The sequence below is a fragment of the Cadophora gregata genome, assembly GCF_030347475.1.
Source record: "Cadophora gregata isolate MNR1 chromosome Unknown scaffold_7, whole genome shotgun sequence".
NCBI classification, from domain to species: Eukaryota; Fungi; Ascomycota; class Leotiomycetes; order Helotiales; family Ploettnerulaceae; genus Cadophora; species Cadophora gregata.
In genome coordinates, this window is record NW_026695930.1 from 656,023 (window position 1) to 668,607 (window position 12,585).

The 12,585-nt window shown below is 47.5% G+C and overlaps 4 protein-coding genes across 4 annotated transcripts; 1 reads left to right on the forward strand and 3 right to left on the reverse strand.

Moving 5' to 3' along the window:
• Window positions 1-1,017: 1,017 nt before the first annotated feature.
• Window positions 1,018-1,647, forward strand: ONS95_012984 (uncharacterized protein; the record flags this gene model as incomplete). Its single annotated transcript, XM_058506609.1, has 2 exons — window positions 1,018-1,158; window positions 1,210-1,647. The coding sequence occupies 2 exons, from the start codon at window positions 1,018-1,020 to the stop codon at window positions 1,645-1,647; spliced, it is 579 nt and encodes a 192-aa protein (XP_058357339.1).
• A 341-nt stretch (window positions 1,648-1,988) lies between these two features.
• Window positions 1,989-2,705, reverse strand: ONS95_012985 (uncharacterized protein; the record flags this gene model as incomplete). The annotated part of the gene is made up of 1 exon (XM_058506610.1): window positions 1,989-2,705. One exon carries the CDS (start codon window positions 2,703-2,705, stop codon window positions 1,989-1,991), a length of 717 nt encoding a protein of 238 aa, XP_058357340.1.
• A 1,836-nt stretch (window positions 2,706-4,541) lies between these two features.
• On the reverse strand, window positions 4,542-6,511 carry ONS95_012986 (uncharacterized protein; the record flags this gene model as incomplete). Its single annotated transcript, XM_058506611.1, has 6 exons — window positions 6,247-6,511; window positions 6,028-6,188; window positions 5,770-5,981; window positions 5,085-5,707; window positions 4,859-5,032; window positions 4,542-4,805 (listed from the first exon to the last, which is right to left on the reverse strand). The coding sequence occupies exons 1-6, from the start codon at window positions 6,367-6,369 to the stop codon at window positions 4,542-4,544; spliced, it is 1,557 nt and encodes a 518-aa protein (XP_058357341.1). The 5' UTR covers window positions 6,370-6,511.
• A 312-nt stretch (window positions 6,512-6,823) lies between these two features.
• ONS95_012987 (uncharacterized protein) lies at window positions 6,824-10,293 on the reverse strand. Its single transcript, XM_058506612.1, has 6 exons — window positions 10,240-10,293; window positions 9,365-10,186; window positions 8,905-9,312; window positions 8,812-8,857; window positions 8,324-8,761; window positions 6,824-8,270 (listed from the first exon to the last, which is right to left on the reverse strand). The coding sequence occupies exons 3-6, from the start codon at window positions 8,958-8,960 to the stop codon at window positions 6,918-6,920; spliced, it is 1,893 nt and encodes a 630-aa protein (XP_058357342.1). The 5' UTR covers window positions 8,961-9,312; window positions 9,365-10,186; window positions 10,240-10,293; the 3' UTR covers window positions 6,824-6,917.
• Between the last annotated feature and the right edge of the window lie 2,292 nt (window positions 10,294-12,585).

Genomic DNA, 12,585 nt, shown 5'->3' on the forward strand with positions numbered 1-12,585 from the left:
GGTGGGCAGGTGAGCTGGGAGCTGGGGAGGTGGTTCTTTCTTGATAAGAGGCCGTTCTTACCCAATATTCGGTACTTCAACAACAGCCACCGCTCGAGTGAGTGTCAAGATACCAGTCTGTCTGCGCGCAACTGTCTAAAGCAAAAGCTTATTACAAAATAAAATCAAAAGATCTCCTGTTATCTATCGACAACTGCAGGAGGCCTTCCCTGACGCTGGACAATGTTTGATTCGTTAAAGGGGGGCTGAAACAAATCCCCAGGGCTGCAGTGGCATCAAACACGGACTAAGACCGTGCACACAAGAAACGACGGAATGTGACAGAAGCCGTGACTGGTGAGAGAGAAAGACAAAGGAGGGGCAAAGAATGTTTCCTGGCAGGCAAGACAGAATTGCAGACAGGCAAACAAGAAGAGCGAGTGTTTTGTTGAGAGAGTCGTAAAGATGGCTCCAGACGTGATGTGCTGTGGTGTTGCTTGTCGTCAAACCCCTATTCATTCGATTCGAGGCTGTCCATCCCTCTAAGTTCTAAGTTAGCCTTGCTGGCCGCCGTCCTCCCCATTGGAAAGCTCCGAACGGACTAGCCCAGCACCCGCACCCGCCGCCCACTGCACTGCACTGCACTGCACTGCAGCGTTGAGACCCCTGAAGCGAACCCGAGTATGCCCAGAAATAGCATGGATAAAGGACTCGAATGCGATGGGATGGGATGGGGAGAATCGCCTCCGTCGCCGACCACCGAACCAACCATCAACCATCCAACCCAACCATCCAACCAACGAAAGCACCAATACTTATACCTGCCCAAGTGCAACCAACCGCGCGCGCAAATGCACTCATTTGCCTTGCTCCTCGACGCCGATTCCTAGCTGAGAAATAGAAGTCACATCCTTTCGGCCATTTCGGCCATTCCATGATTATTGCGACTCCGCGCCTCTTTGAGTGATTCCTCTCTAAAATATTTCCCATCAACTGCGAAGACAACCATTGCGAAGGTCCTAGCCTGATCAGACCTGGATGAACGCCGCGTGGCAGCCACGAGCCTTGGGCATTTCCAAAAGAGCTGGCGACGACGTCTATATTCCCCATCCCGCGCCAAGTTCTATGCTAGCAGGCGACGAGGATACGGTCAATATGGGCTTCTTTTCGGTTGTAAAGGTTAGATAGACTATCTGCGTATCCTTCGTAAGCACATCTGACAGTTCACAGACCCTGGTAATTCCAGCCATTATATCTCTGTTCCTCTATTTGGTGATATCCTACATTGTGGTCCCAATATGGAAACGGTACAAAGGGAGGTATAGCCAGTATCTTCCATTAGACACGATATCCACACAGACTTCCTCGATACGGCGGAGAATACTAGATGCGATCGCGAGATGGGTGTTACCGTCCGCTTGGAGGTCACAATTCAACAGGGACCAATACGCAGTCAGTGCACAGGATGGTTCTGGCAGTGATTTCGATGAGGAGGATGGGGAAGAATTATATGAGGTGGACGAGAATCGAAGGGAAGCCTTATCCCTGGATGCCCGGAGAGGGAGGGATGACGATGGCAGACGATTGAGTCGGGATTTAGAAGAAGGGTTCAAAGACGATAGCGATGAGGAAGATGACGAGAGGCAGGGTAGGACATCGTCAAGATGAAGCAAGATAAGCAACATCTGTCCGAGGCGCCAAGACGATATAAGAATGAGGTGGAGAGATGTTACATCAGGGCATTCCCAATTGAAGACGCCGGCACCAAGCATCAGACGCAAGATCGGCTCAAGGAAGTGGCCACATTAGACCAAGCGATTCAGAATACCCCAGCGAGAATACCAGTCTCCAATTTTCAGTTCCTATTGTACTTGCTTTCCTGAGCATCCGCCTACACCAGACGCCATATCCAAGAAACTGGTCCCAACTCCAATGCCCAAGTTATACCGGTCAAAGTCAACAATAAACCCCAACGCCCTCATTTCTGGCACACTCAGAAAACCTCCATCTCACCACTCCTCTTTCCCCTCCATCCTTTTCATCAACCCCTCTCTCAAAACCTCCATATCCCTCCTCCACGTCTCTCTTGCTTCTTCGCTCCTCTGCCCAAGATTCCCCGGTCCACTCGTACTCCCAGACCCTTTATACAACCCTCCAAACAACCCCGGCAACACCCTCAGCCCTTCCAATGCTCTCTCCTCTGCCACAAGCCTCCTCTCCGCCCTCCTAACCACCTCTTCCATCTCCCTACCTTCTCTACAGAGCAGACATAGGGGTGGCATATCCTCGGCCTTCACAGCTCTCAATCTCAAATCACTGTCGCTTTCCATAGCAACATCCGCATGACCATCGCCATCCCCCTCTACCTCTGACGCGCGTGGGAATGGTTTAGGCAAAGACTTCGGTATAACAGAGTGCCCACATCCATGATACCGCATCTCACGGCGACAATTTGGACAGTTCTTGTGTTCGGAGGATTCAAGCCAGCGGTTTATGCAAATAGATCCGAAGATGTGGCCGCAGGGGATGAGAGAGGGGGTTTCGATGGTGCCGTCGGAACGAGGTGTATGGAAAAGGGAGTGACAGATTGTGCAGTCGGATGGGAGATATGGCTGTCGTTGTGAGTGAGAAAGGGGGGGTTCATGTGGTTTAGAGGAGGGTGGTGGTTTTGAAGGGGCAGAGAGAGGATCGAGAATTCCGGGTTGATCCGGTATTAAGATAGCCATGGAGTGTCTATGTACGTGGGTTTCCCAGCGAGATGCCGCACAATGTTTGGTTCGAATGAAGAGGTTATACTCAGAACAGTTTTTATGCCAAGTCAACAAAGCTGGTGTCTTGCTAGAATATCACAAAGCATTTCTCTACAAGAAAGAGAAAAAGCAGGCCCTCCTTGTTATAGACAAAGCCATCTGTCTGTCTGATCACGCCGCGCCGTGCCGCACACCATCATTCGCATCCCATACAGGAAATCGGTCCTCGAACATCAGCATCTGACGAAGGTCTTTGCTCTGTCTCACTCACTCTCCCGCTCCCATGTGCCTTTCGCCTCCTGCCCCTTACCACACTTTGCTTCACTCTCGACTTAACAAACTCATCTGCAGCAGTGAGAACACTAAGTTTCGCTCAACAGGTCACCTCATCAGCTTTAACATGGTATTCTAACCATGATTTTGTACTTCTTCGACTCGCGCCTCCGGCGCCTCCTCAACGGATTTCATAACGTGCACTATTTCACACCTAGGCAGAGTTGATACAGTCAACCCCGAATTCATGGATGTCCAACACTCGCCTGCTCATTCGTGCACTCGTGAAGCGGTAAACCAGTTCCTACACTACACCAGCTTTGTCGTTGAACTGAACCGGTTAGTGATGTCAGCAGGACCTAGATCTAAGTATCACGCTATCGGAGTCAGCACTACAACTTGATAAGTTGCAGGATGGTAGGTTCATAGGAAAAGCAAATGCGATAAGGTTGGCTAGGTAGTCATGGGGAGTGTGGCTTAGGATGTGGATGTGGATTGATGGTGTCTCTGATTCGCTTCGCGTGGTAGGTGTCAGCTGAGGGTGGGAAAGGGGTCTCACGTGCTGGCGGAATGGAGCCACACGGATGGACGTCAGAGGGGGCTCATTGTGTAAATATATAAGTGTAAGTATGACGGGTGCTATGAGTTGGGATGAGGAAAGAGTCGGTAGCAGTTGTCGGATTATCTGTGATCGCAGCCACAACAGTGCTTCTGTTTACTCAAGATAGCCGGTAGGTATAATCTTATACTTCTCTCTCGTATTTTCTTCGCTTGTCAGCATTTTTTGTAAAGCTACTATCGAATTACACAACTTTTGACAGATCTTAGAAGGGTGTGTGGCCTCGAGTAGCCGTTCGATTCGATGTGTATTGACAACTGATCAAGGCTGCGATAAGCGAGGGGGTGGTGTTGATCCTCCTCAGCTTCGAACACGTCTCGCCTAAAAACCTTCCTGCAAACAACCTTTCACTCCTCAACTTGACATGTACTAATATCGGAAACAAACGGGATCTTTTAAGCTTCCAGGATTAGTCTAGTGCGGACGTAGCGAGCGTGCGACGAGTTCAGTTGGAGATTCGTTCCGCAGCACTCTGTGAGGTCTGAAGTCGATTTCTGGGCTCGCGAGCTGGCTGTACCGATGACCATTGGGCCGCTGTTATAATAGATTTTAGATTCTACTTCGTTAGAGTCGATTAAGCCGGAGGATTAATCTCAACCAGTCAAGGTCAGTGCAGACCTGTACCATAATCGAACTCGCGGATCTTCCGGAAGAGGTTTCATTGTGTACTGAATGATCTGATTGCATCGCGTCTGTTTAAGACGTAGAATGAAATCCGATCTGTAGTTGTCGTCACTACAACACATCTCCGAGTCGTGGGTTTGCCTTGCTTACTGCTCCCATTATTCGCTAATTTAAAGGCTAGTGGAACCGAATGTTGACTTTGGAGCACTGGACCCGATCTCCACTCTTGCCGACCTGGTGCAAACTCTGCTCAGTCTATCTCACCTCCAATCAAAATCGGCAGTTTCTTTTTGACTTTATTTCAAGGCAAATTCGACGTGCCGTACACCAATTTGATCTGAATCCTTCCCCGAGTCTCGTGCATCCTTCATTTCCATCTTGGCGACAAGCCCGCCAACTTCACTCTCAATCTCATACCATCTGCGCCTAGAAGAGACATACCACCAAGCGATGATCAAGACAGAGAGAACGATTGTAACAACAAAATACAGCCACACCCAAGGAGATACAATCCCTTCATTTCCTTTTTGAAAATTGAAGAATGTGGTGCTGAAGAATGTCTGCGAGCATGTTAGCAACAGAAGCAGCAGAGCGTAATATACGGTGAACCCACTGCTGAGAACGTCGCTGGAATGAAGACTGTCGTGATAACGGATATCACCCTCATGGCAGCACTGTCTCTTGCAGCTATCAAAGTGATGCGCTTCTGGTCCTCCGAGATGGTTTTCAGTGCAGCATTGTCCTTCGTGCTCAGTGCATTATCTTTTTGTGCTATCAAACTATAGATCTACACCGGAATTAGGTCATTTGCCTTGAGGCTTTTGTATCAGGAAGCTTACCGTCTGCACTTGAACTTGTCCTCGCTTAGATAAATACTTTGCCCTCGAATAAGTAGCTTGCAACGAGCTCCGCAGCAAGCCACTCTCCGTCCGAAGTCGATGCTCCGCTTCCTCCAGTCTCCGTCTTCCATTCTCAGCATATGTCTGTAGTATACGCTTATTGATAGCATCGAAGCTATCCAGCATTGGCAGATGCACTTCACAGACATATTCCACATAAGCGAGCTTCGACGTAAAGCTTGTCAGATCCGCGGTCACCTTATCAAAATCCACATCGTCGTAGCGCCGCTTCTCGGAGGTGTTTCCTCGCGAATCTCCACAGCATGGCTTTCCAGGGTGCCATTTCGTGCGAATGCCGGTTTGGTGCTCGATTTCAATGATCTCGCGGTGGCTGTCTCCTACTTTACCTCGTGCCGAGTCAGCACGGAAGGCTAGGAGGTGGAGAGGTAGCATCATGGGGAACGCGATGTTGTTTCGTCGAGACACGAGTTTATTGACGAGTGCTTGTATTTCGAATTCGCACAGGCCGTGGATAAATGCACCAGTGGTTCGCGTGGCAACGTTGTAGCTGAAGCTGGCGCTATATTGGCTCGTTGTGGTGAAGCTGTTTTGCAACGCGAAAGCTGTTCGGATGAATATCAGCCAGTGTCAGGAAGTTACAGTCTTGAATTAGCGATATGCTTACTTTGAATTTCGTTGTCAGCTTCGCAAAGTAGCCCTCCCATGTCCATGAACATAGTCGCACCGTCAGAATACATCTCCAAATGGAACCTCATTGGTAGCGAAAAAGCATCACCGATCGACTTGAATGTTGACTTTTGAACGCGGAAAGGGGGATTGATGCGCCTCAAGGTATACGGGTCCCGATCAGAGCACTCTGTGGTTCCTTCGGAGAAGCTTTCTTTGGTTAGCAAAAATTTGGTATCTCGTGGAGGTCACGGACAATATGACAAGGCGTTCGGTACACTGTTTGTACTCTTCACTGCCCTTTTGAAGTATTAGAAATCTCTCAAAATGCCGATGTGGAGTATTTACAAGTCTGGACAGAACCTCTTCCCCCTTACCGATCATTGGGCCATAGTTGGCAAGGTTTTTGCTCGGATCCTGTGGAAGTATCAAAGATCTTGTATCGGAAGCTTTCTCTTCTTAAAAAGTCACTCACCTCGAAATTCCAAAGCTCGAGACAAGTCAAACGATCGGACGCACTAAACAGTTGATCAAAATCAAGTTCTTCGACTTGAGTCCATGCAGCGCCAGTATTTTGAGCCTTGAAACGATCATTCATCACGCCGAATTTAATCAAATACTTCACACTCTAAGAGGATAGCAAAAGCACTGCAAAGAGCAAAGAAAAGTGGACCACGGAGCATAATTATATATTTCGGGAGTAAGGCTGAGCAGCAAGCCATGCTGCCAGACCGGGTGTGGCATTGGGTAGTTTTTGGTGATAAGTGGCTTGGTGTGAAACACCACTGCTTTGCTGAAAAAGTGCAAGCATTGTAAGGTGTCAAGTACAGCTGAAAAACAGCCTTGCGTAACGGGGTTGGGCTACACGTAGGCAGCAAGGCGCTTACGCCCGAAAGAATATGCATGCCGTCCTAGTCTCATAATGCCTTTTGGGCTTCTGCATAAATAAATTTATTTAAGGCCAGGCAGAGCAAGCACACCCATTAATTTCTGCTTGACACAGTTTTGCACTGAGTCGGTAGACGAATTGGAGGATATATTTGTTTATTGATGGCCGTGAGAAATTTGTCATTGGACTGAAAAAACCTAGCAGGCAGTTCCCGCTGTCATCCGCGACCTTAAGTAGTCTAGAGACATCGTCGTTGTTCATGTATACAACTCAGCCTGGAAAGGCTGATCGCCGAATCCTTCTCTCTCTAGGTCTTTAACCTCAGCGAGAAAGCCCAAAGGCATCTCCACAAGTGTACCTCTCACTTTATCAAGCTCATTTTCGAGATCTTGAACGCCATCTGGAAAGTTTTCTTTGAAGACGTGACCGTATCGAAGCATTGGTTTTCTTTTGCTCCCTTTCTCCACATCGAAGTACCTTCCGTAGTATTCGTGATACTGCTCCCAATCTCTTACTGCATTGCTCGGTACTGGTCTAAAGACCTTCTCAAATATCTCTGTGTTGATGCGGGCTGTCCGGGACCACAGATTTTCGAAATCGTTGGAGAGTGGATCTGTGACGAGAATATCTGGATCGGAACCCCAGTCATACATGTTCTCGCATTTATCGATCGGAAGAGAATTGTCATCTGGCTTCGTAGGATCTTGTGGATGTACTAGACCAAGGTGTTTCCGAAACAGATTTCTCCTCATGCTCGCAGCAAAACGGGCAGCCTTGAAAGGCTCTCCGTTCATCTGACTGTCTATCATGATGGAATCCTCAATGACTACTGCGAGTTCGGAATCACGGTCCCCAATCATTGAGCGATCTCCAAGGTTTGCAGAGCCGATGATCACTATTCGGTCGTCAGCAATCAGAAGCTTGCTATGAACGTATACTTCTTCAGAAACGTAAGTCTCAATTTCGTCAACATTTCCATTCTTTAGGGTGATAGAGCTAAAAGCAGGTCCGTCAAGCAAGTAGGCGGAGCTGATACTGTCGTATGAGGGTGTCAGAGCGCTTTGGGTCTGCTGGTGTTGTGCGGCGTCGGATTCTGGGTGCAAAGATGTAGCAGTTGGATCCTCACCAGAACCAGTACGGCTGTTAGCAACTGATCTCTCAAAGTTTCCACAGAAGGCATTACCATTGACATTACCAGATATTTTGGGGACATCTGGGGAGGTGCCAGGGTTGATCCGATCGTAGCTACGAAGATTGAAGAATGAGATGTATTCCTCGGGAACAAAGCCAGCTTCTCTGATTTTCTCTAATATACTACTTCCGCCCTTTGAGATGGATTTGAACTGGAAACCCATTATCGCTAGAGTTCCAGGACTGGAGTCATATTGGATGTCCCCTGCGAATGCTGGAACAGCAGGCATCACGATAATGACCTTGAACCTCTGTTTCGCTCTCGCGGCTCGGAGGATCCTGTCCACAATGGCTTTTCCAATCTTGTTTCGTACGGGATACTGCTCCTCTGTTGTCGCAGTGATGAAGTATTGCTGCTCAAAATACAGGAAATGTTGACTTTTTTCGATGATATCGAGGTAAGCATCGAGAATTGAATGCTTTCAAAGTAAGCAATACCCTATGTCCTTCTATGAGCTTGTTCAGACCATACCTCAGTTGTTGTTCCATGGTTCCATTTACAGATGCTGCGGACAATCTGCACAGAGATGGCAGCTTGAGTTCCTTCTTCTTTTTGACCCCACGCTGATGCTTTCCCAGCTGTGTGGTTCGCACTTGACATCACAGATTGGGTGATTTCCTGGTCGTCATGATAACCCATCGAAGCATGGGCAGTAGCTATTTTTTCATTTCGATCCCGGTCCCAGGCCGGCGGCCTACAGAGCCTAGCTTGCAGACCTGCCTCGCCGCTCCGCTCTCGTTCAAAGTTCCACCGCTGGCTGAAATGGGCAACCAGATCTTGAACAACAGGACCCTCAAGGCATACTGCTGGATCAGTCCATCCCATTCTGTAGTCGGTGTTCCGATTGAGCCTGGTTTCTTTCGGGTGATCTGGTGCTGTAAAGTTAAATGCTCGAGCATTCATGAAGTCCTTGTTCGCAGTGGTTAGGTATATTTTCTCCAAAAGATTTCCAGGCTTACCTGACCAGGATACAAGAGATCCTCGGAATTGTTTCGGTGAGCATCGCTTTGATACAGTCAGAACGCTTCAGTAACATAGAATTGAGTTCTGACGCGTTCGGATAGGCATTTGTGTCCCAGCGACCAAAGCATATGTCAACACCTCCCATGAAAGCCCTCCTTCCATCAACGATACAAAGCTTTTCGTGGTTGCACCAATATGTATTTGGTATACACGAGGAGCTGACGCCGCTTTCCTTCAGAGTTTCTGACAAATCTTCTGGCTAAGGACTCCCAGATGAGTAAATATTACACTCCTGTGTCCTCTCCATTTTCTTGGGGTTGAGCAGAAACATTGGCTACTCACACGATACAGATGTCGGACTACCACAATGTTTTCATGCAGAGCTTCAAGAGCAAGTTTTGTTTGTAAAGAGACATCTGAAATCATGTGCAGCAGTCAGAACAAGTTGACGCCCAAGAAAGGATTGGCAAATTACTTGTCAAGCCGTCTTCGGAATCCTGCAAGGAATAAGTTGACGAAAATCCTTCCTTAGATAGCACCGGGACTCACGTTGTTTATGATGATTTTCACTTTCACTCCTCTATCAGCCACTGCTTTAAGCATACGGTCAAGGCGATACAGTAGGTTCTTTGCTGGGGGTCTCCGCAAGTACACTTCTGGTGAGAGCCACCACCCCATGATCCAGACATCATGCCGAGCTTGTTCTATGGCAATTGATAGAGCCCAAAAGTATGCACAGGTGTCAGTGTACCATTTTGCGTTGCATGCTCCACGCTGAGAAGCGAACGAGTGGTACCGATCATCGCTACCTGGATGCAAAGCCTGCCCATCATACCCGGTGTTGGCATGGAATAGCTCGCCTTGCTCACCTTTGCTCCTAAATACTTCCGAGTCGTCTCTTTTCGCTAGAGTTCCATTGGCCGTGGACTCAGGCGATATCAATATAGTCATTGTGATTCGATATTGGAAGCCCTCTAACACCAAGGTTGTCGGAATAGGTATGTCTGATGTGCGGTGATCTCAGGTCTGCGCATCAAAGACCAAACTGTTCTTGTGCCTCGTAGCTTGTATGACACGTCACTGGGTAGACTTCGAGGCTCAGCTCCCACAGTCTCTCACAAGGCTGCGTGTTGCAAGGTGATAGCATGGCACTATGCATTGACCCCAGGCTGAGTGGCTTCTGCAAGTCTCCCCATTCGGCGGCGAATCATTGGCCTTCTAGAGCTTCTGCCATATAATTTCTAACACACTGTACCGTTACCAGCTTCTGGATAATAAGACGCCTCTTATTGCTATCGTTTGCGTGGCGAGAGGAAGGATTAGTCCTGATATCTTTTTACATAGAACGCCTCTTTTATCATAGGATTAACACTAGAATTGAATTAGTTAGAAATACATTAATATAAAGTAAGTAAATTAAGAACTTAGGTTTTAATATATATCTATATATATTACTTAGTTATAAGCTCTGTTTCAAGATATTAATAGTAACTAAGGCAAGGCGAGGCATTAGTTCTATTAGTAATAGTCTACTTACGTTTAACAAATAGTTCTACAAGGGGGCTAATAAGATAGGAAAGTAAAAGGGGAAGGCGAGAGTAAGAGGAGAAGGGAGAAAAAAGCTTCAAGAAGTTCTAATTAATAAACGAGACCTACAAGTTAGTAACTGAACCTACCTTAGAATAAAATGTAGTATGGGTGTTGTTTAATAGGACAGATTTGAGAGTGGAGTTCAGAGTAGGATTAAGAGTGGATATTAAGCTATTAGTTTACTTTTATTTTTACTGCGCTGCTTCGCTGCTGTTTGCGTTTTAATATTATGCAGGGTTAGCTTTGCATGCATAATGCATATGTCCGTTTTATAGATCATTGGTAGCCTGTCTGTTGGGCGGAGATTATAGCCGAGTGAGGCACCCTGAGAACATCAAAACTAATTGACTGAATACACTGTGCTTTGATCTATAACTCTACAAAATAGAAACAGTCTTTAGGTAAGCTTTAGAAATAGCCGATGATTGTTTCTATATCTTAGGAATATCTCATTACATCTTTTGTTGCGCTTTATTTTGAGAATTTGTAGTAGAATAACCGCATGTCTTAATCAGCCACCTTTTTCTCCGCCTAACAGCCTGTCTGTTGCATTCCTCGTCTAGTCGATACCTACTTAAAGGTAGTTCAAGGGGTGTTCTGCAAAGTCTATGTGCAGACATGGATCATGATGGGAAGAAGTGCCCGGACTCCTGATATTAAAAATTAGAGATTAGAGGCTGCTTCATGACTTATCCGAGTTATCTCAACCATAGGAAGAATCTTGTGGTTCGGCGTGGGAGGCGTGGGGCGAACATGATAGCTGGATGGACGGTCCGTCAGATGAGTCGTGGGTTATTCTGATCCTTATATTGAAAGTTCTTGGGGACAAAGTTCTTGAGGGTTGCATTTGATGACCCCGACAACCGAAAATAGACTTGATTTAGACTTACAATGATCGATATTCAATCGGCCTTAGGTAACCTTCTCGCACACGTGTAAAGGGAGGGTTTATCAAACTTAACTCTCTTTTTGGATCTTACTATTTAATCTATTCATCTCGCTAAGCAGTTTTCTTCCCTTGCGGGCCGCATGCCAGACCACCATGACATGGCATCCATCTATCTCTGTGCTCCACCCTCAACTTTTCCCTATCTGGGCAAAGGAAACGAGAGTGCAGGGCCGAGCCGAGACCAAGACGGAAAAGTCATGTCAACTCATTTCAGTGAAGCTTTAACAACTAGTCAAAAAGTTCCGTGTGGGCTTCCCTCGTTTTAAAGTCACACCGTCTCGTTTGAGTCGGTCAGCCATGCGGTGCGGGCTTGGATGGAAATGTTCAGCCCCTGACTATTCATTTTGTGGCGCGCACGCTTTCGGTTGACGGAGAGCCGGCAATTGAGAGAGCGTGTTTTCATTCCCGCGTACCTGGATAAATTCCAGGGAGTATTTTACCGTACCTGCACTTAGTTCCGCGTACGATGTAGATTATATGGATGGAATGTGACGTGAAGTGATGCAATGCATAGTGTTATCTGTACATCCACGTGCGAAGTCGTCATGACCTGAGTCGAGCGGATGTGTGGTGGTGGGATGTAGATAGGGAGGTTTGGTTTGGCTAAATCCGCAGTGGAAGTTTGGTGTAACTTCATACGGAATTCGGCCAGAGTGGAGGGCACGAGATCGATTGGTGGATGAGCCTAAAAGAAAGGCTCTTGAGAGCCTGGAAAGACGAGATCTAGATCTCCCGTGGCCGACTGATACCAGATCGATTTGGGCATGGCATCGCATGGCGGGCTGGTCGGTTCGGTCTGTCACTGTCGTGAGAGTTTGCGCCTTCAACACACTAATGCAGGGCAGAAACCTGAATTGCGTGACGGTGAGCCTCGTGGACACTTTAGTGGATAAGTATCAGAAAAAGGGGAGGGTGGAGAAGTGCTGGGCCGGGGACGATATGGAGAAGCAATGATAGGGTAAACTACGAGGGGTCATAATCATTTCCAGACCTCCCGTTGGATCGGAGCAAGCGGATGAGCTGGACGAGGGTGAGAACGGGACGAGGGGAAGAGGGGAAGGGAGACGAGTAGCTGCAAGAAAGACGGCAACAAAGGAAAAAGAAATCAACCCGATTTGATTTTGGAACTTTTGCTTGGATAGACGCTGGTTGTTAAAAGGAGGAGGGGGGAAAGGCGGGGGAGGGAAGCAAGGAGCAAGGCAAGTAAACAGACTCTTCATCGCCTCCTGAG